Raw genomic sequence first — 25785 nt, forward strand, 5'->3', positions numbered from 1 at the left:
TCGGTGGGGGGGAAGAAGGAAGGGTTCGACTGCTGGCCCCTCACACCCTGCTCACCCACCGCCCAGGCCACATGTGTGTCTCCTTGCGATCTGCAGGTCCCTGGGTTCTGACGGTCCTGTTGGCCTAAGTGCTATTGCTGCAGCAAGACTTTGACTTAGAGCCATGCTGCCTCCAAAATTCTTGTCCATCACCAAACCTCAGAAGTCCCAGGCCCTGGGCCTGTGGGCACTAGACGGCGACGCAGGAGACGGCACCTCTGACTCTGAGTTATCTCGTCAGAGGTTTCGGAATCTCCTCTACGTGGAGTTTATCGGGCCTCGGAAGACCCTGCTCCAGCTCCGAAACCTCTGCCTCGATTGGTTGCAGCCGGAGACACGCTCCCACGAGGAGATCGTGGAGCTACTGGTCCTGGAGCAGTTCCTGACCATCATCCCCGAGCGAGTGAAGCCTTGGGTGCTGGCCCAGAAGCCCGCGAACTGCGAGAGGCTGGTGAGCCTGCTGGAGAACTACGAGGAAGAGGACGAAATGTACCAGCCAGAAGGTGAGGCCGCCAGCGGGTGCGTGGCCCAGTCCCGGGGTTGGCATCAGTTGGTGGTGGGTGTTCAGCGGAGAGGTGGCTGGACCGGGTGACCCCTGCTCCTGTGCAGGTGGGGTGGGCATGGACTAGCCACCTATGTTGGGAGGTGGTGGCAAGGCAATGACTCGTCCCTGATGTCCCTTTAGACAACGAGGTCCACAGTGACGATGACTTGAGCCGAGTTGGCACTGAGTCCCCACCACCCCGCTCAGTGCACTCCTTTGGCAGTAAGTACTTAGCCTCGATGGCTGGGGGGAAGGGGGGGGGGCTGCCATCAGCCTGCATAGGTGGCCTCAGGGCTGGGGTTCCCAGAGGACGGTTATGGTTGCTTCCCCAGAGCTCGAAGGGGAGAGTGCAGGGGGGAGGAGGGTTTTGATATCTGGAGACTTGGGTCTGGTTCCTTTGCAGGGTGCGATTGGGTGGGGTTCTCCACACTGTAGGTAGAGGGTCGCAAGAGGCCACTCTCCGTGGAGACAGTGGGAGAGCCTGAGCTTGTGGACCAGACCCCCATGGGGGTGGGTGCTACATGCTTTCTCTCTGGGGTTGGGGGGCTCCGTGCCTGTGAGGGAGGCCCCGTAGGGGCTTGCACCCCCGCCACTGAAGGCTGCTCTGATACTTCCCACGTAGGCGGCCGAAGGAGCAGGAGCAGAGACATGGAATCCAGAGACCAGTGGCCGTATGCCCAGACTTACCGGAATAGTAAGTGGCCTGCCCCTTCCTCAACTGCACATTGCCGGGTGAGGGAGTGCGGACAGCACGCAGTGTCTCCCAGAGGTTGGTCCACATCTCCCGCACCTTTGGCTCCTCCCGGCCAGCCAGTGCCACCTCACCGTGCCTGCCTTGAACCCCACGCTCACACCCGAGTGACCCTCAGGGGCTCTGGCTGTGTTGTCTGGGGGGACATGGGGGGACTTCCCTGAGCCCTTTGGCATCAGACACAGAGCACCAAAGGGAAATCGATTCCCCTGCTCCCCCTTGATCTTGTAGCAAAGATGTCATAAAAATTAAGCAAAATTGGCCCAAGATTACCATTGGGGGAGAAATAAAGGTAAGCTATAGGGCAGCATGTTTTTAAAATAGGTCGTTTTTCGGTTTTGATTTTGAACGTGAACATACAGCGACCTCGCCGGGAAAAGAAATTTGGATCCATGAACCCATCCCAGTCTTTGCCCGTACCCGCAGGAAGACCCCCAGGGAGGGCGGCTGGCCAGGGTGGGTCTGGGGTCTGCAGAGGGCTGGGCCACGCTGCTGCAGCCCCATGTTCCTTCCTAGGGTCGCCATCACGTGACCGCCCCCTCCCCCTCCCCCTGATGGAGAGGGATGACGACAGTGACCAAGACTCCATGATGGACTTTGGCTCTGCCTCGCAGGTATGTACACCAGGTGGCCACCCTGCCCCGAGAGGCCATAGGGTGGGCACTTCGAGACCCCTGCTAGGTCGTGTCACGTTCTCCGGTCACTTCAAGAGTCTTTTCTCACCCACCAGATGGGCATCCTTTGGGTCCTCCGTGTCACGCCGAGGTGGGACCCCCAGGAAGACGGGATGGGTTCCTTCAGCAGGCTGGCACGGCCGGCCTCTTCTCATGCCCCTCGGTGTGTCTCGCCCCCGTTTCCAGCACGGAGACGGGCGATCCGCTGAGCAGTCTGCTTGCCATTGCAGGAGGTGGAGTCCTACCAGGACATGGTGGACTTTGCGGAGGAGAGAAAGCCCCCGAACACGATCCAGGACAACATGGAGAACTACAGGAAGCTGCTCTCTCTGGGTGAGGGGGCCGCGTCCTTCAGCCCCTCCCCCGGGTGCACTGCCTGGGTGCCTTGTCCATGTGGAGCTCGCTGCAGGATGCTCTGCTAGGGGCTCCAGGGGACCCCACAAAGGTTTCTGGGGCTGTGATCTGCAGGAGCCTCCGGCTGCTCCAATGGCTGACCTTTCAATTGGCGGCTGAGCACGGTCAGATGCCATTGTGACCCACCGGTGCCTGCCGCATGCTGCAACCAGCAACCCAATCCTGCCAGCGAGTCAGTCCAGACACAGGGTAGACCTGCCCAGGTGGTAAATCTTCCCAGGAGCCTCTTTGTTCTGTGGATGTGGACCCCTGACCTTGCGCTTAACCCACAGTGCTACCGGGGCACCTTCAGACTGCCATAGCCTGTGCTCATCTACTTGGGGTTTTAAGAATCCTAAGTCTTTTAGAGGGTGGTCCTTGGCCCTCCCCCCGACTCCTACCCCCTCTAATGTGAGCCACCCTCCCTCCTCCTGCACAGGGGTCCAGCTGGCTGAGGACGACGGACACTCTCACATGACACAGGGCCACTCATCCAGGTCCAGGAGAAGCGCCTACCCAAGCACCAGCCGAGGTAAGGGCCTGGCGGGGTTGGCCCTGGGGCCAAGGCGAGGCGCTGCCATGACACTCCCACAGGTCCGTGAGCACTCACCCCCAGCTCTCCTTTCAGGCCTGAGAATCATGCCGGAATCCAGAAAGCCGAGCTACTGGCGGGGAATATGTGAGGACGAATCCTCCCACGGGGTGATCATGGAGAAGTTCATCAAAGATGTCTCGCGCAACACCAAGGCGGGAAGAATGAGGGACCACATGGACCGGCCCCAGCGCTTCCCCGGGGTGCTCGGTGATGATTGGATGGAGGCCCCCTTCAGCAGGAGGGAATCGGTAATTCAGGAGCAGGGCCGTGCGGGGAGCGTGCTCGGGGGAGGCCTCAGCCTGAACTCACACCTCCTGTTCAGAAAGCGAGTCCTGGACATGGACGGGAAGGGCATGGCCCCTGGTCAGAAAGGTGACAGGGCAAAGAAACCCTTTGCACTTAGCCAGGTGAGGGAAGCCAGGCGCGTGAGCAGCCTCATCTCACCGTCCCCGGTCGAGTGGCCGCCCGCCGGCTGGGAGGCCCTGCCCTACACGTGCGATGTGTGCGGGTGGGCCTACAGTGTGATCTCTGAGTTTATTGAGCACCAGCTCAAGCACACGAGGGAGAGGCTCCATGACTACGGCGAATCCTTCATCCATAGCGTGGCCCTTAGCGAGGCCTGGAAAAAGCTGGCCAAAGCGCAGCGCTCCGAGCGCAGCGCCTCCAGGGATGCGCTTGGGCAGTGCCAGGAAGCCCCGGGGAGAGAGGACCTCACGGAGTGTCAGGCGCAGGAGGACGAGGACGCCATCCTGCCCAGCCCAACCCTTAATGAGCTCGAGAGAATGTACGGCAAGGAGAAATTCTATCAATGTAGCTTCTGTCAGGAGACCTTCTTCCATAGCTCAGCCCTAGCCGGCCACCAGAAAACCCACCGTAGCGGGGACTCAGACTCTGACTCTGACCGTGAGTGCTGCGGGAAGGCCCCTGAGCCCAGCCTGGCCCCCAATGAGCCCCGTACAGCGTGCGGGAAGGAGAGCGCCCGTGAAAGGAAGGCGCGTGCGGAGACCCTTCCGCGTAGCCCCGCCCCGAAAGAGCACCTGGAGGCCCCCGCTGGAAGCCTCTCTGAAAACCAGGGTACGGTGTGGGAGGAGACCTTTATTCCCGGCCAGGCCCTTAGACGGCAGCAGGAAGCTCCCGCTGCCGAGAAGCTCTGTGAATTGAAAGACGGCAGGGATGCCTTTGCCCAAAGCTCAGCCCTCGGCGAGCACCCGACACGTCACTCTCAAAAGAACCGCTGTGAAGGCAGGGGGTACCAGAAGTCAGTCATTTGTAGCGTGCCCTGCCCCGGGTCCCAGAAAAGTCACACCATTACAAGACCGCCGGGCCTTGAGCAGGAGCAGGAGCAGGAGCAGGAGGAGAGAGCGTGTACCGTTAGCGCCAACCCCGACGAGCAGCAGAGATCCCCAGCTCACGAGCGTGTCTGTGAGGGGAGGCGGTGCGATCGGTCCATTATTCACCGATTGGCCTTTACTGACCCCCAGAAAAGCCACAGCGCCGTGGAGCTCAGTAAGCCGAGGTCGCGGGCGGAGTGCACCATCGTGCAGAGCACCGACGCCATGGAATGCGAGCGAGCTGGGGCCGCGGAGAGCGCTGCCTACGGAGGGAACGCGTGCGGCGTCATCCGGAGCACGGCCACGGCTACGGCCACGGCTGCCACGGCCACGGCCACGGCCGCCGCAGCCAGGCCCTCTCGACACCGACATCGCTCGGGGGCTGAACCGCTCGCCAAGGGTCAGGAGCGGCAGGAGCCCTCCACCTCCATGTCAGCTTTCAGCCTGCTGCCGAAGATGGACATCAGAGAGAACCCTTTCGAGGTCCTGGAGAACCCCTTCGCTGAGGCCGACTACCTGAAGTACACTGTCATCCACAGCGCGCCCCGCGCCGATCCGCCCCACGGCGATGGCAGTCCCACCAAGGAGGGGGCGTCCAGCGAGTCCAGGGAGGAGGGCAAGCCCCCCGCCCCCAGCACCCCGGCCCCGGCCCCGGCCCCGGCCCCGGCCCCGGCCCCAGCGCAGCATCAGAAGGCCCGCTCGAAGAAGAAGTACCTGGAGCCCACCCAGCGCGAGGCCCCGGTGACCCACTCCCCATTCGGCATTCCGCAGAGTAGCCAGTGGCGCTCCAGGCCGTACACGTGCCAGCAGTGCGGGGCGTCCTTCGCCCGCAGCGCCGACCTCCGGGAGCACCTGAAGGTCCATGACCTGGAAGGGCCTTCGGGCAGCCAGACCTACCAGCGGTCCGTCATCCGCAGCCTGGCGTTCGTGGACCACGAGGCCTTCTCGGAGGAGCAGCGCCGGCGCCACCAGTGCAGAGAGTGCGGCAAGTGCTTCATCACCCGCGAGGCCCTCAACTGCCACCAGAAAGTCTACTGCCGGGAGCGGCTGCACGGGGCCGCGTCCTTCGAGCGCTCCGTCGTCCAGAGCCTGGGCTTCGACCGGCGCCCGGGCAAGAGCGTGTCCGAGTGCACAATCTACGAGTGCAAGGACTGTGGCATGGGCTTCACCGACCTCGACGACCTCCGCGACCACGAGGAAGTGCACGAGCAGGCGTGCCTCCTGGAGAACCGCCCGTGCGGGCCCTCGTGCGGGCCCTCGGGGATGCAGACCCCCTGCTCCTTCGGCGATGCTCAGCGCAGTAGCGACGGCGACCAGCTCTTCGAGTGCCCGCAGTGCGGCGAGTCGTTCATCAGCAACAACTTCCTCTTCGAGCACCAGAAGCTGCACGAGCGGGAGCCCTTCTACGCCTGCAGGCAGTACAGCGAGGGCTCCCTGCGGCGCTTCCGGCTGCACACGCAGAAGCGGCGGCGGTCGGCCAAGAGCCGGCCCTCGGGGTCCAGGAACCTCCGCTGCCAGGTGTGCGGGCAGGACTTCATCCACAGCTCCGTCCTGGAGGAGCACATGCGCATCCACACTGGCGAGGACCAGCCGGAGCAGAGCAAGGTCTGCGAGGACACCGTCGTCCAGGGCCTGGCCCTCACCGAGTTCCAGAGGGACCAAGCCGAAGAGAGGAGCCACGAGTGCAAGACCTGCGGCGAGACCTTCCTCAGCCAGTCCGACCTGAGGGATCACATGAGGGTGCACGAGAAGGGCGAAGCCTTCGACTACGGAGCCACGTTCGTCCACACCTCCTTTTTCGACCTCCCCGCCGGCGACGGGCCCTTCTACGAATGCAAGGAGTGCGGCAAGTCCTTCATTCACAGCACGATCCTGGTCAAGCACCAGCAGCTCCACGTGGAGGAGGCGGAAGCGGCCCAGGAGGTGGAGGCCAATTCCGTGGTCCCCCAGGAAGTCCTGCGCATTCAGGGGTCCAACGTGGAGGCCGCCGAGCCCGACTTGGAGGCCGCCGAGCCCAGCGGGGAGGCCGAGCAGCCCACTGGGGAGGCCGCCGAGCCCAGCGGTGAGGCCCAGCAGCCCGGTGGGGAAGCAGAGCAGCCCAGAGGGGACGCCGCTGCCAATGCTGCTGCTGCCGCCGCCGCCGCCGCCGCCGCCGAGGAGCCCCATGGTGCTGACATCGAAGACCCAGAAGAAAGAGCCGAGGAGGAGCCAGAGGATGATGCCGACGAGCCCGATGGTGCGGGAATTGAAGACCCCGAGGAGGAGGAGGAGGAGGAAGAAGAAGAAGAAGAGGAGGAGGAGGAAGAGGAGGAGGAGGAGGAGGAGGAGGACGACGACGAAGATCAGGAGATCCAGGTGGAAGAACCATACTACGACTGCCAGGAATGTGCTGAAACCTTCCCTTCCAACTCGGCCTACCGGGAGCACCTGAAGACACATGCCCGCATGATCCTGCACGAGCCAGGTAACGGCTACGGAGAGAGCTCTCGCTACACTGCGCAGGCCAGCACCAGCGCCGGCGCCAACGACTGGGACGACGAGAAATACTTCCGATGTGACGTCTGCGGGCAGTTCTTCACCGACCGCCTGTCTCTTGCCAGGCACCAGAACTCCCACACCGGCTGAGAACATCCAAGTGTGAAAGCTGGAAGACCCGACCTTAGGACTTGACCTTTCTGACACAGTGGAGAATTCAAACTAACCCTGGACAATCCCAGTTCGACTCTGGTGTGTGCTTGCCTTCGCAGACATCAGCAAACCAAACCCCTTGTGAAAATAAAGCCCGTGGAGACTCCTCCCCAACAGACCTCACTGTGTGCTCTGGGACAGTGGTCCCTCACATCCGACCTCTCCCCTCCATCCACAGATTTTGAGGAGGGGCACCCTCCTGACTATCCAAGCTTCTAGAAAGTGCCCCCAGCAACTGTCAGTGACCCCCTTGTGACCGTGCTCCCTCGCTGGACAGCAAATCAGCACAACACTCATTTCATGCATTTGGAGCTAATGCCATGCACCTCACAGCTTGAGGGGCAGAGTCACCTGACCCCAGGCATCCTGGACTTGGGACCGGGGGCCAGGGCTGAGAACACCGACAAATGAGAATGTGTTTGTAAGGCACTCAGATCCCGAGAAGATGGCTTGTGGAGCATCTGACCCCTCCAGTAGGTGCCTGGTTCTCGCTCCTCGCTCCTTGGGTGGAGGCCTGAACGAGACACTGGGGAGGGGCATGGCTACCCTTGACTGTTGGGTGAAAAGAAGCACTTGGTAGCTCCCTCTGGCCCCCACTTACCCCCGCCTACCCTGACCCCAGTGCTCCAGCAGTGGACACTGCATGAGCCTCGACCACCCCAGGATTGGCCTTTCGACAACCGGATTCGATCCGCTGCTACCTGGTACCTCAGGGTAGCTCTCATACAAAAAATTCGCCAACAAACAAAAAGCACTCACTACAAGTGCAGTCCCCCAAGTCACAGCTCAGAAGCTCCCCATCCAGCCCCCTCCCCAAATCTGTACATCTTTGCCTTGAAGTAGTGGGCTGTCGCCCTCGCTAGCACACAGCAGCCATGGCTAGTGAAGGCGGAGAACCCCGGGAGCAGAAGCTCCCTTGATGTAAATAGGGTTGCAGATAAGCGACGCCTCACCTCCCCTGTGCGCTTCTTGCCTTAAGTGAAAAGTGACAAGGCGGCTCCGGCCACCTGCGCATCGTGAGCCTGTGTGTGCCGCCACCCTGGGTCCCCAGGACCCCGTCCCCTTAGAGCTTTCTATCGCAAACTTAACTCTCTTTTCTCCCCTTTCCCCGGACCCTCCGTCTTTCCTAATTAAAAAAAAGAAAACTACAAAAAAAACATAAAATTAAAAAAACCACACAAAAAAAGCTTTCTTTATATTCAGCCCAAGCTTAACATGGACTCAGGTTCCCCAGCAGCCTTAATTTGTTGTGTTGGCTATCTGTCCCTTCCCCTCTGGGCCCTCCCTGCGTATTTCTCAGCTGGCCACTAGGGCCTTGTGTTTGTTTAGTCGTCTGTGTCCCACTTGCCCCCAATCTGCCTCGTGGTACGCGGCTCGCTCGAGATGTCCCGCGTCCTTGTCTGTGGACTACCCACCCTCCTTTGCGTCCCCACTCCTCAACCACATCATGGCCAGAGGAAGAAATTCTTAGGCCTTGAGTTGGCTGAGGGGGGTTGGGGGGGATAAAAAAATATTAAAAATTTTAAAAGTTCAAAAAAAACCACAAAACAAAAAAATTTAAAAAATCAACCAACCTTGTTAAGATCTGTAGAAGAAGTGAGCAAAAAAAAAAGTGGAGCAGATGATGTGGACAGAATTGAAGACCACCCTCTTCCTGGGCGTGAAGATGAGGGCCCGTCGGGGTGGCAGGGGGGGGAGAAGGCTCGACACTGCAGGGAGTGCCAAAGCCTAGGGGAGGGTGTTGGGGGGGGTGTTGTGGGGTGGGGTAGGGGGAGATGCCAGCGAGAAACAGGAGTTAGGAGTAAGCCAAAGAAGGGGTCCTGCTCGGTCACCGAGACCTCGGAGGGAGGGCAGCAGGGGCTGGCAAGGGTGGGTTGGTGAGAAGGAACAGAGCAGGCCACCATGGGAACAGCAGGAGGCCTTTTTGATAACCTCGTGTCCCCGAGGGCCAGCTGCACAGAAGATCCCCGGGTTAGAATGACCAGAGCATTGGAAATGGAGGTGCACTAGCACTAGCCCCGGGGAGGACCTTTCCCATGTGGGTCCACACCGATGCCTTCCTGGCTGAGCTGGGTGGGCTGATGACTGCCGGCAACGTTGATGGGTCAGACCCTTCCAGAAGGCAACTTGGCAAACAGATGTCAAGGGGGCCCACCCGTTTGCCGGCAGCCTTAGATTCATGAGATGAACGGCTCCCTTGCCAAACCATAGGGGGAGCGATGGCCTAAGTGCAGCTGTGGAACATGATAATCACGGAGAGTTAGGTAACAGCCTGGACCAGTAAGTGAAAGGAGCAGGACACGAAATTATATTTATACTACAATTCTAAGTGTTTAAAAAAAATGTGCGCTTGTAGTCAAAAGCTGTTGTGTTGTTGTAGACTGATAGTTTCGCATTATTTTCTTAAAAGTCCTCCAGTGTTCTTTGCCATGGTGTCCCTAAAATGTTTGCAGTCAGTCACGAAAGTGTGTAATCGGTCCCATTTCCATGGTGGACATCATTTGAATTCATTATCAAACATTTGGGAAATAACAAAAGTGGAGAAGGAAAAAAAAAGAGAGAGATACCCAACAATATCCATATTCCCGCCATCCAAAGATAGATGATACTCTCCTCTATCTTGGTGTTTCTTATTTCTGTACACAGGTTTATGATTAGAACCGTGTCAGATGTGTACTCCAAATTCATTACGTTACCTTTGGAATTATGATTAAATTCTTTTCATTTGTTCAAATGTTCCTTATTCCAGTGCTCAGATAACAAAGATTATCATGTATGTTTCTATTTTAAGCTGATTCGACACCCAGAAGGAAAAAAATTCAGAAAGTACAGTCAATTCGAAAAGAGAATTTAAAAAGCAAAGAGAATAAATGTGCCCATATTCCCAACACGCAACAACCGCTGTTAACATCGTGATCGAAGCCCTCCATCTTGTTTCAGTACACAAGCTTGTGCTTATAGCAGTGTGTTCCATAGGTGTGCTTAAAGTCTAAAATGACAAGAAATGTGGAAAATAATTTTAAAATAGTGTGGTCGTTGTGGGATCATGGTTAAATATTTTGTCTCCAATTCCTTGAGTGGTCTTTGGTGTCTTGGTAATCAAGTTTATGGATGTATTTTTCCATTACAACTGTAACGATGCATACTCATAGAAACTTTGGAAAACCCAGTCAAGTAGAATTTTAAAAGAAAGTTACTCCATATCCCCAACGCCCAACAACTACTGCCAACACCTGGATCTGTTTCCTTCAGCATGGCCTGTGCACTGGTCTGGATTCTAACAGGGTGCGTCTGCGAATGGAGAGGCGTGTCAAAGAGGGGAGAAATCTGGAAAACCATGGGAACGAAACAGTTGTGTGGTCGTTGTGGGAGGTGGGGTTCACTCCTTGGTCTCTGTTCCCTGGAATGGCCTTTTCATTGTGTCTTGGCGACCCACCCTTGTTGCATCTATCTCCAGTGTCAGCGTGCGGTACACACGCATCATAGAAACTGGAAAGTCGCAGACATGTCGACGAGAAATCCACCCGTGTTCACACCGTCCAAAGACCGTTGTTACCATCCCAATGTATCTTCTCCATCTTGTTTCTGTGCACAGGTTTTTTGGTTCTGTCGCTATGGTTGTGTGATCGTTCTATCTATCTATCTATCTGTAATAATGTCAACAATAAACAAATAAAGTTAAAAATAAGATCTTTCTCAGTCTCTCCCTTGTTTGAGTGGGGTTGTCCATCATTAAACGTCACCAAACCTTAGAGCCACCTTGGGCTGGACATTCGGGTACTTTTCAAAAAACCCACAGAATTCAACAATCCCTTCTAAGGGACCTTCCAATCCCTACTTGATCCACATTTTAAATGGCCGTTTAAAAAGTTAAAAAACCCATGTCCCAGACCCATCTTTAAACTTGATAAGGCTCACAAATGCACCCAGCAACTCCATTCCACGTTTCCACTGGGGGACAGGGGGGCTGTTATAAAGGTAACATAAAGATATATGGGATTAGAATCCCTTTGAAATGTCTTGGCAGTTCTTCCCAGCATTCACATGCTTAGCCTGGCCTTGCCACTGGAAGCAGCCATGCAACCAGACCAGGGAGTGGGGGGAGGGGGGCGGGAGGGGGAGAGGGGACCTGGTTGTACCTGTACTTGAGTTTCCGGAGTGACTGTGGAGGTGTAGGGTCAAGCTGCTCCCCGTGTCCCTTACACTGGAGGCCAGTTGCCATGCCCCCTGAGTCCCTAGCTCAGAGGAGATGGCCCAGCATTTCCCACCACTTGGCGTTTCCCTGCGCAATTCCCAGAGTTGGCTCTCATCGAAAAGCGTACCACCCCTACCACCTTATCCCCCACTTCATTCTGACTACTTTGGAATTTGAGTTGGGAGACCCACATTCTCTAATATTCTTTAATATTAACACTGTTGACCTCACACTCCGAACACTCACGGCTCTGCCTTGAGCTCGTGGCTTCAAGTGGCCCCTGCATGAGACGGGGCAGAAGGGAGTCGCGCTCCTGAGTCAGATGCTACGGGGGTTAGCTGAGGCCACAGGGAGGAGAGGAGTGAACCACAAGGATGGGCGGCAGGCCGCTATGGGTCCTGAGGCTCTCCCTCTGTGTTAGTCTAGGTGGACTAGAGAAGCAAATCCAGGGAGACTCATATGTGGGTAAGAGAGAACTTCATATCAAAGGAGAATTGTATGCTAAGTAAACATCCCAGCCCAGATCATGTCCATAAGTCCAATTATTACCCCATATGTCCGGTGCCAATCTATAAATTCCTCTTCAGACTCATGCCACACATGCAATGATGCTGAATACAGGAAGATCAGGCCAGTGGGTGGAAAGTCTAGTCGCTCCAGGGACAGTAGAAAGCATCTCAGCACTGGCAGGGGTCTCCACGTGGCTCCTCCAGCCCATCTCTAGGGCTCTGGCTCTATCAGTGTAGCTCCATGTGGCTTGTCAACAGGAGTCTGTGTAGCAAACTGTCAAGACATTTCAAAGGTATTGTGTGTAGCAGAGAGTGTGGGTCCACCTCCAGGGAAGAAGACCAAAGTGCCCAGAATCCTCAGGAGAAGGCCATGCCCACACAGAGGCCTCCTTGCCTATGACCTGATTGACAGGCTAGACTCCACCCCTTTGTAAGTTGACAAATTATGTAACTACCACACCCTCCATCCACAACCCTGACAAAAGGATAGCTGTCCCCGCCCCCCATGGTCATGAATGGTCCCTGAGCTCTGGCCCACTAGTTAATGTGATCCATGTGTCTGTCCGGTCAGACTCACTAGAGGGAGGGTTAGTTGGGTGGTTGTGTGGAAAGGCAGACCCAGAAAGAGAGCCAGCCATACAGAGTTGAGGATGCTTGGTTCCTGATGGTTCTTGGGCCAATGAGGCAATTCCGACCCACAGCGACCCCGTGCGCAACAGAATGAAACAGAACGGTCCGGTCCTGCGCCATCTTCTCCCCATGCCTGTGCCCAAGCCCAGTGTTGCAGCCACCATGTCCCTCCATCTCCTGGAGGACCTTCCTCTCTTCCTCTGCCCCTCCGCTTTCCCGAGCATGATGGCCTTCTCCAGGGACTGGTCTCTCCTGACAGCATGGGCAACGTATGGACAGCACGCCCAAAGGTTCCTGGTAAGACAGGCGTTTTCCTTCAAGTCCCTGACCAGTTTCGGTTAAATGCATAGCCTTGGCCAATCCCTCAGGTGAAGAGTTTGGGTGCTAGTAGAGACAGGGGATCTTGGCTGGCTCTTATTGGCAAGATGGTGGTGAGGAGTCTTGAGGGAAGAGCCTAAGAACCCGGAAGCTCCATAGGCCCTATTTAAAAAAAAATTATATTCCCAGGTGTTTGGGGGGCAGGGCGGGTCAAGATCCCATTTTGAGAAAGTGGAGACAACCCTTGAGCAGCATCCTCAAATCTTCAGGAGACGCTTCTTCCCCATCCGAGGAAGCTACCCCTCCCCCACAGGAGATGTCGGAGGGGCCATGCTGATGGGAGGGGCCACTGGAATGGCCTCTGGCCACTAGTGAGAAGGGAGCCACAGCAGATGCTAGTGAACTGTTCTCATGGTTCCCGAGTGCGACCTACAATTTGTCGCTCCGAGGGTCCTGGAAGCTGTGTCTGGCCTCCCGAGACTGAGCTACACACGCACCCTTGGACCCCACGCTTCCAACTCCCACGCCGGCCTGGGACTCATTCCTTGGGTTCTCCAGGTGATAGTGAGGGGGAGGGAGGCACTCAGTTGCCTCAGGACCCAGGGGGTCCCTCCTGGGGCAAAAACCACTACCAGGGGGGGATAAAAGAAGAAGAAGTGGAACACTACCAGGCCTGCGTGTGGGATTCCTTAGAAACAGGGACAGCTTCACCTCAGGGGGCGTTATTTCAAATCCACGCCACATTTTCTTGGTGTTTTTCATCCACACATACTTCTGGGATGTATCTGTAAACGCTAAACCGTTGGCCTTCCAATCGAAAAGCTCGGCCTTTGAAAACCCTCTGCCCCAGGACGAGTTGGACTCGATTGGAACGCCAGCGCTTGCCAATACCATTACGTGGATGTGAAATAGCAGCCCCCTGCCTTCAAGGAGCCCTGGTGGCACCATGAGGTGGGCGTTGGGCAGCAAGTCGTTGGGCAGCTAGAAGTTGCCAGCTGTTTGTTGGTGAGAGTTGAGGCAGAGGGCTTCGGTGCAGATTTGCAGCGTCAGAAACCAATGGGACTGCACTACGATGCCCTATGGGGTCCTTCTCACTGCCGTCTAGCCAATGTCCACTCTGAGTGTCCCTATAGGACAGGGTAGAACAGCCCCTGTGAGCTCCCGAGATGGTAACTCTTAAAGGGAGTAGAAAGCCCGTCTTTCTCCAAGTGGTGCTTGGTGGTTTCGAACTGTTGATGGTGAAAAGTTGCAGTTAGCAGCCCAACTTGTATGCCAAACCCAAACCAACTCACTGGTTGTGACTCATAGTGAAGCTATAGGACAGGTTCAGAACTGTCCCCGGGGGCTTCTGAGACTCTGGAGGGCCTGGTCTTTCTCCTGCGGAGTGCCTGTGGCTTTGAACCACCGCCCTTGCAGTAGCAGCCCGACACACTGACCACTATACCACCAGGATTCCTTAGGGTCCTTTTGAGTCAAGATCAACTCACAACTAGGGGTGTTTGCTTGGGTTTTATTTGATGCAGCGTTCTTACCTGTCTAAATAGAAAAACAAAAAACAAACCCACTTTGTGGGGGGTGGCGGGAAGGGGAGAAAAGAAAGAAAAATGCAATCAAACCACATATTGCATTGCGTTGATCTGCTGCACGAGACCGCTGTTCAGTGTTAACGAGCGAAGCTGGCCCTTTGAAGGCTGAGCTGCACGTGGCCGAAGCCGGGGTATTTTCAATGAGCTCAGGTTTCCCTCAAAAGGTGGACAGTGAACAGAGCAGACCCAATAAGCTAAAATAACGAGTGGATAGGCGTGGCCAATTGTGTAGGGGAAGAATATTGACCATACCACACACAGGTCTGTCTTGGAAGAAGTAGGCAGAATCAGGGCTCCTTAGGAGTGGGGGCAGGGAGACTTCGTCTTCCGTACTTTGGGTTTGTTATCAGGGGAACCCAGTCCCTATAGACCAGTGGTTCTCAATCTTCCTAATGCCATGATCTTTTTCATACGGTTCCTCATGTGGTGGTGACCCCCAACCGTAAAATCATTTTTGTTGCTACTTCGTAACTGTCATTTTGCTACTGTGATGAATCGTCATGTAACTATCTGATAGGCAGGGTGAATTTTCATTGTGACAAATGGAACATAATTAAAGTATAGCAAAGAATCACAAGAACAATATATCATTATAGACTGTGTAATATTTATTTTTAATGACAAATCAATTACATTTTGTCTTGAAGCATGGTGTAGCATGGGTAACAGTCTTCACACTGGGGCCATATCTGCGTGTGGGCGGACCCGCCTGGAGACGGACAGAGGAGCGGCGTCTCAGTTCCTAAGACCATCAGAAATGTGTTTTCTGATGGTCTTGGGCCGACCCCTGTGAAAGGGTCATTCGACCCCCAAGGGGGGTCGCGACCCACAGGTTGAGAACTGCTGCTATAGAAGTACATATGCTAAATAGAGCAGAGGTGAGAGAGAGAGAGAGAGAGAGAGAGAGAGAGAGAGAGAGAGAGAGAGAGAGAGAGATATTGAGAGAGAGAGAGAGAGAGAGAGAGAGAGAGAGAGAGAGAGAGAGAGAGAGAGAGAGAGAAAAGACCCTCAGTTAGCTGTGTTGACACAATGGCTGCCACTAGTGGGCTCAATCGCAGCCATGACTGTAAGCCTGGTGCAGGACTGGTGTTTTGTTCTGTGTGTGAAATGGACTGGAAGGCACCTAACAACGTATATGATCAACTTCCCGTGTCATCAAATACAATTCCGCACGCTCCCTCCCAAGTGCTTCCTTGTGTGGCTGTATTAAAGCAGTCTCAATGAATTCCAAAATAAAACGAGCCCACTGTCATCGTGTCGATTCCCGCTCACAGGGAGTCTGTAGGACCGAGTGGGACTATTCCTGGTGAATTTTAACCCTAGCTAACCTGAGGTTCCACACAACTTCCCAATGCTTATCCCATGACACCAATTGTCTTTTGGTTGCAATTAGCTTCTGGATCGCTACAATGTAGCACACTTTTCTTTTGGTGATAGAGTTGTTGGGGACCAACCTCCAGAACGGAATGGGTCCAAGGGGCAGTAAATTGAAAGGAATGGGGCAGATAGCCTTCAAGCAGTTAAACCTTCAAGAGTATCGGAGCAAAGCAGCACCTTAGAAAATGGCATTATTACGGGGGTCCTGGTGGGGGGAACCTTTTCTAAGGAGAATGATGGGGATGCAGCTCCAACCCACCAATGGGAAGGCCTCCCTCTACTAGCACCCTGCCTCCATGAGAATCCCCGCCTCCCAGAATCCTTCAATGTGAGCTTCGAGAATTTTCCCACTCTTCTTGGTTCTCAGTTTCCCCCACAGAATGATGGCTGATCTACATTCTGACTTCCAGGATGCTCAGACACATTAACTACTGCTGCCAAGAAGTCGACCTTGACTCACAGCAACTCGGTAGGGCAGAGTAGACTTGTTCCCCAGTGTGTCCCAGCCTGGGAATCTTTAGGAGAGCAGACTGCGTATTTGGAAAGTACTTTTCTGTCCATAGAAGCCCTGGAGACACAGTGGTTAGGTAGGTGTTGGGCTGCGGTCTGCGAGGTCAGCAGTTTGAAACCACCAGCCTCTGTGGAGAATGCTGGGGCTTTCTACTCCCATCAAGAGGTACAGCCGCTGACAAACCACTGGGACGGTTCCACCCAGTCCTAGAGGATCCCTATGAAACCAGTGAGGTTGGTTTTTGGGGTCCCCCTCCATAGAAAAGCAGCATCAACTTTGTGAAGGTGACGGAGGCCATTTGTCTTTCTTGGGGCTGGGGTGTCAGGGTGCACCTGGACCCCTACTGCAGCGCTGCTGCGGGATGGGGCTTAGCTTTTGGGAGGAGCGTGCCCTGGTCCTGCTGGGGTTACACCACTCGTTGGGCTGCTAGGGCAAGGCCCGCAGTTCGAAACCACCAGTTGCTTCGTGGGAGAAAGACCGGGCTTTCTACTTAGATCTAGTGGCAGTGTCAGAAGCCCACAGGGGCAGTCCCGCCCTGTCCTATAGGGTGCCTAGGAGTCCCCATCGACTCCATGGCATTGAAGTGAGGGGTACACAGTGAAGAGCTCCCCCAGCCGGACGCCCCTTCCTTCTGCTAAGGGCTAGTCTGTCGCTCTATCACTGGGGACACGGGCCACTTCCGCGGGGACACCCCTCACCGCCCCCCGCAGCGCAGCGCGCGTGGCACAGCCCGTGTCGATCTTGGGACTACATTTCCCATCGGTCGCTGGGCGCGGCGGGGGCTCGAGCCCCTTGGCAGACACGGAGCGGCGGGCGCGGCGCGGCGCGGGGCGTTCTGGGATCTGCAGTTTAGCGGGCGGCGCTCAGGAGCGCTGGGGTCCGGGTTTGAATTCCACCCACAGGCATTCAGTAGCTCCAGGTGAAGGTGGTGAGTGGGCCGCGGGAGCGCCCGCGAGGGGCGAAGAGAGGGCGTCGGGAGTGCGGGTCATGTTCGCCTGCCAGTGTGTGTGTGTGTGTGTGGGGGGAGGATGCGGGGGGCGCCCAGGTGGGGGGTGAGTGCCTGGGGGGTGTGTGTGGTGGGGGGGTGCAAGGGAGCTGGAGGGAGCGAGGGCAGGAGATTGCGAGACTGCGGGGGTCGTATTGGTGGGACTGCGTGGCACCGCAGGGTTGTGTGCCTCTGTCCCAAGTTTGTGTCTCGGGGTGTGGGGTGTGTATGACTGTATGTGATTGTATGGGTGTCTGCGAATCTGTGAGTCATGAATTCCTGCCTGTGTCTGTGTGTGTGTGTGTGTCCCCGAGTGTGTCTGCTCCAGTGTGGTCCCGAGTTCGTGTGTACCCCTGCATGTGTCTGAGTGGTTTTGTGTCTGCTTGCACATGCATTTTTGTGTGTGTATGTGTGTGTAGTAGTCTGTGATGGTGGGTCTGGTACATTTGAGGCTGCGTCTGTGCCCCCCAAACCTCACCCGCTGGGTACGTGGCATCCAACTGTAGGACTTGGTGGGACTGAGTTGAGTACCTGGCTGTGTGGCCGGTGACCGGCTTTGTAAAGGTCTGCAGGTGCTAGCTGACTCTCCGAGATGGTTTTCCCAGACCTGCGTGAGCTGTCTGTTGGGAGGAGAGTGTGCCCCTCTCCTTGTGTGTGAGGGTGAGTGGGCAAATGTGTACCTGGGTGAGTGTGTCCGTGGGAGGGGATGTGTGTGCGGAGGCTGCACCTGTGTGTGCATGTGCGCGCGCTGGGTAAAGGACAGTGTGTGCACACACCTGAGTCGGTATCTATGTGTCTGTGTGACTGGTGCATGTCTAAGTCTGCCGGCAGCAGTGTGAGTCCAAGGGGCCTCTGACTTGGTTCTGGTTGGCAGGGCCTGGGTGTGAGTGTGGCAGTGCTGGACTGACTGGAAAAGTGTGTTAGTGTGTGTGCTGGTGTGTTAGGGTGCATGATATATGCAGTAAGGGTGTGTGTTGCTGTGTATAAAGGCATGTATGTTTGTGTGTGTATGTTAGGGTGTGTTAGGGTGTGATGAGTTAGGGTTGTGCTGGAGTGTGTGTATTGTGCTGTGTGTTAAGGGGTGTGTGGTAAGTGTGTTAGGGTGTATGTACTGAGGGTGTGTGCTGTGTGGGTGTGTTAAGGGGTATGTGTTAGGGTGTGTGCATGTGTTTAGCTGTGGTGGGGGGTGCTGTGTGTGGAGTGTGTTAGGGTGTGTATATGTACTGAGTGCGTTGTGTGGGTGTGTTAAAGGGTATGTGTTAGGGTGTGTCTTTGTGTTATGCGTATGTTACAGTGTGTGTATGTACTGAGTGTGCATTATGTGGGTGTGTTAAGGGGTATGTGTCAGGGTGTGTACATGTGTTTAGCTGTGTTTTGGGGATGCTGTGTAGGTCCCAGAGCACATCTGCACAGACCCCAGTTCACTCTCAAGCACCCCACTCCATCCCCCCACCTGCATGAGGACCCTGATCTACGGACAGAACCCTACTGTAGGGACAGTGAGGTGGCCCCTGGATCAGATGTCCATCCACGTGTGGGTGGGGTGTTGCTGTGGGGTGAGCGGCGGAGGCAAACCGCGCAGGGCAAGGGGTCATCAGTCTGAGGACCCTGGGTCAGTCACTGTGGCCGGAGGAGGCGTGGATTTCTGAGTCCACATGGAAGGAATGGGGGCAGTGGGGAATGTGCCAGAGGAGGAGATGCCCGGGGGGCCTGTGTGGTCCAGAAGACCTTTGGGGGCTGGGAAGTCAGTCTTTGGTGAAGGCTAGTCTGACGCAAGAGGCCAGGGCTATCCAGAAGGGCTACAGCACATCTGAGGTGTCCATTTGGGGCCAGGGGATCAGGTAACGCCTTGACCTGCTGGGGCAGAGGAGTGCGCCTCTGAGGGCCGTTTTGGAGGTGTAGGCAGTATCCCTCAGGCAGCAGTTTTGGGGTCTGGAACACCTTGGATGCAGATAGGGAGACCTCTTGAGGAATGACTGGTCTTAGGATGGTGGACCTCAAGTGAGCCCCGGGTGCAGGATGGAGAGCCTGAGGTGGGTCTCTGAGGTGGTAGTCCTGTGTGGGGGAGGGAGGCCAAGGCCAGGGTATGTGTATGTGTGTCTGCAACTGTGTGTGTGTGTGTGTGTGTGTGTGCGTGCACTTGTCTGTCCGTGTGTCCTCGGAGCATATCTGAAAGTGTGTCTTGCCAGTTTGTGAGAGTTAGGCTTTGCATGTGCTTGACTTGGGCCAAGACTCCCAGTGGTTTGGCAGTGAGGCTGTCATTAACACCCCCACCCCACCTCACAATGTGATCGAACATTGTGGCATCAACTCCGTCAGGGGCATCTGCTTGGAGTGAACGAGCGGTGATGGGAGGGTTGGTCATGGCCCCGATTCAATTGGAAGGAAATGTCCTCGGGTGGGGGTGGGGTGGAGGGTGTCCTAATTCCCTTGTAAGTGGACACTGCGGGAAAGCTTACTTTCTTCCTGCATTGCATCTGGCTTTTCAACCTCCGATTCTTTGGACTTGGGAGCCAACAGCCCGCCATATTGCCTGCCGACCCCGGAACCCTTGCTGGTCTGCCATCGGACCTGTAGACCTGAGGGTCACCTGCCTCTGCAGCAAGCCCTTGTGGGGAGTCGGGCAGGACTCTGCTGCTTCAACAGCCCTGTGAGTCATTTCCTTTAAAAAAAATACATTTATTGGGGGCTCATACATCTCCTATTGCAACCCATACATCTATCCATTGTGTCAGGCACATTTGTACCTATGTTGGCATCATCATTCTCAAAGTACTTTCTACTTGAGCCCTTAGTATCAGCTCGTTTCCCCCCTCCCCCACCCCTTCCCTCATGAACCATTGGTGATTTATAAATTACTATTTTAATTACTATTTTTGTCATATCTTTCACTGACCAATGTCTCCCTTCACCCACTTATTCTGTTGTCCGTCCCCCTGGGAGGGGATTATACATAGATCATTGTGATCAGTCGTTTCCCCCCCCCCCCACCTTCCCTTTCCCCTCCTGGTATTGCTACTCTCAATATCAGTCCTGAGGGGTTTATCTGTCCTGAATTCCCTGTGTTTCCAGCTCTTATCTGTACCAGTGAACATGCTCCGGTCTAGCCAGATTTGTAAGGTAGAATTGGGGTCATGATAGTGGGGGGAGGAAGCATTAAAGAACTAGAGCAAAGTTGTCTGTTTCATTGGTGCTATACTGCACCCTGAATGGCTTGTCTCGTGACCCTTCTGTAAGGGGGATGTCCAGTTGCCTACAGATGGGCTTTGGGTCTTCACTCTGCCCTTCCCTGCATTCACGTTATGAGTCATTTTCTTGATATAAATCTCTCTTTATACACTGATTCTGCTTCTCTAGAGAAGTCAGCCTAATACAACGTGTGTGCCTGAGTATCCCCCCCTTTGAAGCATGATTACGGTGAGGTCTGTGGATGAGTGGGTCTCATTTCTAAAATCACCTTCAAAGCTGAAGGGAGGGGGCATCTTTTGAGTTTCTAGAGGGGGGAGGTGTCCACCCACGGGAGTGTGAGGGTGTCTGAGTGTGTCTGTTGGTGTGTTTGGGGGGGAGGGGGGCTGGGCTGTGGTTGAGTCTGCCTATCTTAGTTCTACTGTTTGAACATGTGTGTTGATCTCAATTTATGTTTCTAAGTGTTCAAGTGCGGGGCGGGGGGTGGGAGGGGGAGGCCAGTGAGGGACTCACTGTGGGGCTATGATCCTGTTGGTTCCCAGCCCCAGTTCTCTCAGCTACCCCAAGGCTTGGGGGCTACATCCTCTCTGATGATCCCACTGTCTCATTTCACTTTTGTGTGGGAGGCCTGTCCCAGGTCTGGGGGCCCGGCACGGAGTGAGGAGTGCTGGGGCGGGCACCAGCATCCCAGGCCCCACAGACTGGGACAGAGATGCTGGGAAGTTGGAAGGAAGACAGAGAGCCCCCTGAGAACAATTAGGCCGTGCCCTTGCTCCATTGCAGCCCCTGCTTTGGGTGCTGCTGCTACTGTTGGTTCACTGTTGTGAAGAGAGAAAGACCACCCCACCCCCCACGCTTGTCAAGTGCACATCCTTCACGCAGACACCTCAGTGAAGTCAATGGCGACCGAGTGCAGCAACCATTGCCGATACCTGTTGCCAGGTTGTCCCTCCACATGAACAAACACACATGGACTTTCTCCCCCTGCCGCCTCCAGCCCTTGGGCACGGTCACTAAAGCACCGGTGCCTGACATCTGCCTTGTCCACGTACTTGACTTTAATGCACGCGCACCAGCATGCCCAGTGTGAAGTTCCCAGGCTCCGGTGGGACTTCATTTCACTCTCTGATAGGCATTGTTTGAACACCCGTGCGTCTCATCACCGAATCCTCACAGCGAAGGGCTGGTGGCCTTCATTGTTTACAGAGGGGGAACCTACCGTGCCGAGATTGACACCCCCCTTTCCCAATCTAAGGTTACTAGCTCAAATACAGGGAGCCCTGGGGTGCCCTAGTCGTTACGCCACGCTATACGTCTGACTGCTAACTGCAAGGTCAGCGGTTCGAAACCACCAACTGCTTCCTGGGAGAAAGATGGGGCTTTCTCCTCCCATAAAGGGTTATGGTCTCAGGAAATGCACAAGGGCAGTTCTGTCCTGCTCTGTGGGGCCACCATGAGTCAGCAAGAACTCGAGGGCAGTGCGTGTCCTGAAATGTAGGACCTCCGCTCCGGTCTTTAAATGTTATCTGTGGTGTCGTTATAGGGAGATGCCGTCGGGTCGGGTCGGGTCGGACTCAGCAACCTAGTGAGTCACAGAGCGGAACACCGCCTGGTCCTGCACCGTCCTCACGAGGATTGTTATGTGTGAGCCCATTGCTGTAGCCGCTGTGTCCGTCCAACTGGTCCAGGGTGGGGTGGTTCCCTTCTTCCCTGCCCCTCCCCTTCACCCATCCTGATGTCCTTTTCCCAGAGACTGGTCTCTCCTGATGACTGGGTCACTGGGCATGTACCGAAATAATGGCAATTGCTACCTTGGTGACACGGTGGTGAAAGCACTCAGCTTCTAGCTCCAAGGTCAGCGGTGTAAACCCACTAACTGCTTCTTGGGAGAAAGATGAGGCAGTCTGCTTTCCCTAAAGAGTACAGCCTGATCCTGGGTGAAGGAGAGAGCGGCTTTGTGCTTAGGGGACACTGAGTTTCTGTTCGTGGTGTTCATGGGGACAGAATAGGAGCTCAATAATGGCTGTTCCACACTCGGAGTGAAATGTGTGGCGCTGAGTGACGCAGGCAGAGGCTGTTGAATGGGAGAATGTGTCGTGTCAATCTTGTTGCCACCATTATAAGAAAAAGAATAGCCACAGGAATGACACTGAGCAGGGGAAGAACCAAGTGCTCTAGAAGCGATGGTGGGGACAACTGCACGGCTCTTCTTGATAGGACTGAATTATTGCATCGTTGACATGTGGAAGCAGTGCCAATAAAACTGTGTTGAGGGAAAAAAAGAGTAGAGCCTTGGGAACCCTGTGGGGGCAGCTCTATGCTGTCCTAGAGTGAGGATCCCCTGGACGGCCCCAGCTTTGCCTCTGGAACTGTGATCGGGCCCACTCATATTGGAAGGTTCGCATATGTGTGTCATATACATGCCCAGAAAATAAATCATAATTATTTTTTTTGGTGGCTCCAGGGGAAGTTCACAGAACAAGTTCGATTTCTGTTCAGTGGCGTAGTCACATTTCACGCGGTGGCATAGGTGAGCGTCCGCTCGCTGTCACAGCACTCTCCCCATGTCCTCGGTTCCAACCACTCTGTAGCTCCCATGCATGCCACTCGTTCTCGGAAGCGATTCGGGGAAGGAGATCAAAAGGTCTTGGTGGTTTTGTTGTGTGTTCAAAAAGATGACAGGCATCATACTGTCTCTATAATTTAGAAGAGTCTTTATTCGGCGCTAACTGGACTGCTAGAATCTAAAAGCCATTCTTTGATTGCAGTTCTGAGTGGACATGTCAGTCCGTCCTTAAAGGCCCCAAATCCACTTATCATTCCTCTAGGACTTAAGCAAGCGTGGGCAGAAGCAGACATCAGAATTAATGTTACTGTTCTTTAGAGTTAGTGAGCAGCGGTACAGGACACAGCATTGATGATAACCACCTGGTTATCATCAATAAAACAGCAATATCCTGGTCACAACATCAAAAGGAACAACCTTACGAATTGCAGTGCTCTGATCTCGAGAACATGAGAGTACAATCAATCACGAGCAGGACTTTTCCAAGATGGGAGGGGGAAGGAGGCAGGTCATCCGGCAGTCAATAAGGTGGCATCACAGTGGCTAGTGCGAGTCTCTCTCAGTTCGAGTCCACCCAGAGAGGCTTGAGAGAAAGGCTTGTTCCCTGTCTGGGACGCCAACACTTGGAGAGGTGACATTGCATTCCCAAGACCAGCCCATTGATCAACAGGGTGCTGGCTCCCGAGCCAGTGTCCTAGCTGTTCTGGTCATCTGCCCCTTGCGGAGGGCCTGCCCTGTCACTGTAAGCAGGGGACACATGAGGCTGCCTCTCCCCACACATAACCTACAAGGACAAGGGCACTGTACAGGTGAGGATGGCGTCACCAGGTGACAGATGTGAGAAGTCTACAGTGTGGATTTGACCCACCAACCTTTGGGTCAGCAGCTGAGTGCTTACCCATTGGATTAGCAGGGTTCTTGCCAAGAAGAGTGTTGTTGGGTGTCTGAGAGTTGGCTCCGATTCATGGCAGCTCTACAATAGAGAGAGAGAGAGAGAGAGAGAGAGAGAGAGAGAGAGAGAGACCACATGGTCCTGCACCATTTTCACAATCATTCTGTTTGAGCCTGTGGTTGCACCCCATTGTGTCAATCCATCTCAATGGTCAAAGAGTCGTACCCCCCCTTTTTGTTGATCTTCTACTTTCTCAGGCACAATGTCCTTCTCCAGGGACTGGTCCCTCCCCATGGCAAGGCCAAGGTTTGCAGGACAGAGTCTCATCAGACATGCTTCTAAAGGGTCTTGTACCTCTTCCAAGACCCGTTTGTTTTTTTCTTCCTGCCGTCCATAGGTCCTTTTGATCTTCTTCACCAACATCTCGGTTCAAAGGAATCTGTCCTCCTTCAGTCTTCCTTATTCATGCCCCCCTCCCACACACAGAGGAAACGCAAAACCAAACTCACCGCCGCTGAGTTGCTGCCAACACGTGGGCACCCTGCAGAGTTGAGTGTCTCAGGCCGTAACTCATGTATGGGAGTAGAAAGCCCTTTCTCCCAAGGAATGGCTGATGCTTTCAAACCTCTGCTCCTCCAGGTGTCAGCTCAGTACAGAACCAAACGCTCCCCCGCCGGGGATCCTCACACGCATATGAGACTATGGGCAATACCATGGCCTTGGGTCAGGGTTACCTTGGTCCTCAAAGTGATGTCCTTGCTCTTTAGCATGTCAATGGGGTCTTGTACAGCAATGCCTGGCGTAGAGTAAGTACTCCATATCTGTTTGCCCTGGTCACTTGTTCCCATATTGGGTTTTAAAATTCTAATTATGAACTTAATTTTATTGCTTTATTAGTACACTGTTATTTATGATTACTTTTTTTTTAATGACTGGGCTTCCCACTCCTCGGTGGGCAGCAAAACCTCCTGACGCCACCAGCCTTGCCTGTCAGAACCCCTGCTCAGCCCTCCAGCAAGCACTCCAAAGAGACGGGGAGAATGCCAGCCAGACTCCTGCCAGCACGGACACCGGTAAGCCTGCTGGCCTCTCACTTTGCTGGAGATCAGTGCTGTTTGGGAGGGCCCACTCTCTCTACCCAGCAGAATCTCTGCCATGGCTGGAGGGCTCCGTATGTCCCTTAAGCCCATCCTGTGTGTGTTGGGGGGCAGGGGGTGGTTCCCTGGGGGACACATTCCCCTCCTGCTTCCTTCCCCTTCCTCATGGAGAGGGGCATCATCTTCCTGAGACCATTCAGCGACCAGCCGTGGCACTGGGGTGGTAGCACAGGTCATCTGGCTCTGTGCCCTGGCTGTGTCTAGCTGCTCTAGACCCTCAACTCTCAGGAGGGAGGGGGCTCACATGGCCTCTCCTCCAGGAAGATTCCCTGGTCACCATCCCCCATCTCTGTCTGTCCCTTGACCTCCTTTGTTGTCTCCGTAGCGATTGTTGCTACCAGACAGCATACTATCGGCTTCCCCACTTAACTCCAGTCTTGCACACTGCACCGTGAGGGCAGGGTCTCCGCCTTCTCCATGACACATCCCGGGGGCCACAGCTCTGTGTGCCAACCACACTATCCAGTCTGTTCCAATGATTGGTTCGTCCTCCAACATAAAGAAACAAACAAAACTCCCTGCTATCAAGTTGTGACCAAACGGACAGGTTTGAACTGCCCCTGCGGGTTTCTGAGACTGCAACTCTTTAAGGAAGTTGAAAGCCTCATCTTGCTCCCTCGCAGCAGCTGATGGTCTTGAACTGCCAACCTCGTGGTTTGCAGCACAACACATAACCCATGATGCCACCAGGGTTCCTGCACCCACACACATGGGTTGGCTTATGGAAGGACGGAATTGGCGAACACTCCTTCAGCCTTCACGTTTCACGACATTAGTGTTTTGGGGGACTTTTGTCACACTCTGGCGGTGCAGATGGTAACACCCTTGACTGAGAACCTGAGGCTGGCCATCTGTGTT

General features: G+C 55.0%; 1 protein-coding gene across 1 annotated transcript; it reads left to right on the forward strand.

The window, feature by feature from the left end:
• Positions 1-148: 148 nt before the first annotated feature.
• PEG3 (paternally expressed 3) lies at positions 149-8610 on the forward strand. The gene is made up of 7 exons (XM_075536537.1): positions 149-542; positions 725-805; positions 1206-1277; positions 1851-1948; positions 2239-2341; positions 2841-2933; positions 3030-8610. The coding sequence occupies exons 1-7, from the start codon at positions 164-166 to the stop codon at positions 6950-6952; spliced, it is 4749 nt and encodes a 1582-aa protein (XP_075392652.1). The 5' UTR covers positions 149-163; the 3' UTR covers positions 6953-8610.
• The last annotated feature ends 17175 nt before the right edge of the window (positions 8611-25785 follow it).

This window comes from Tenrec ecaudatus, chromosome 18 (genome assembly GCF_050624435.1).
Source record: "Tenrec ecaudatus isolate mTenEca1 chromosome 18, mTenEca1.hap1, whole genome shotgun sequence".
NCBI lineage: Eukaryota > Metazoa > Chordata > Mammalia > Afrosoricida > Tenrecidae > Tenrec > Tenrec ecaudatus.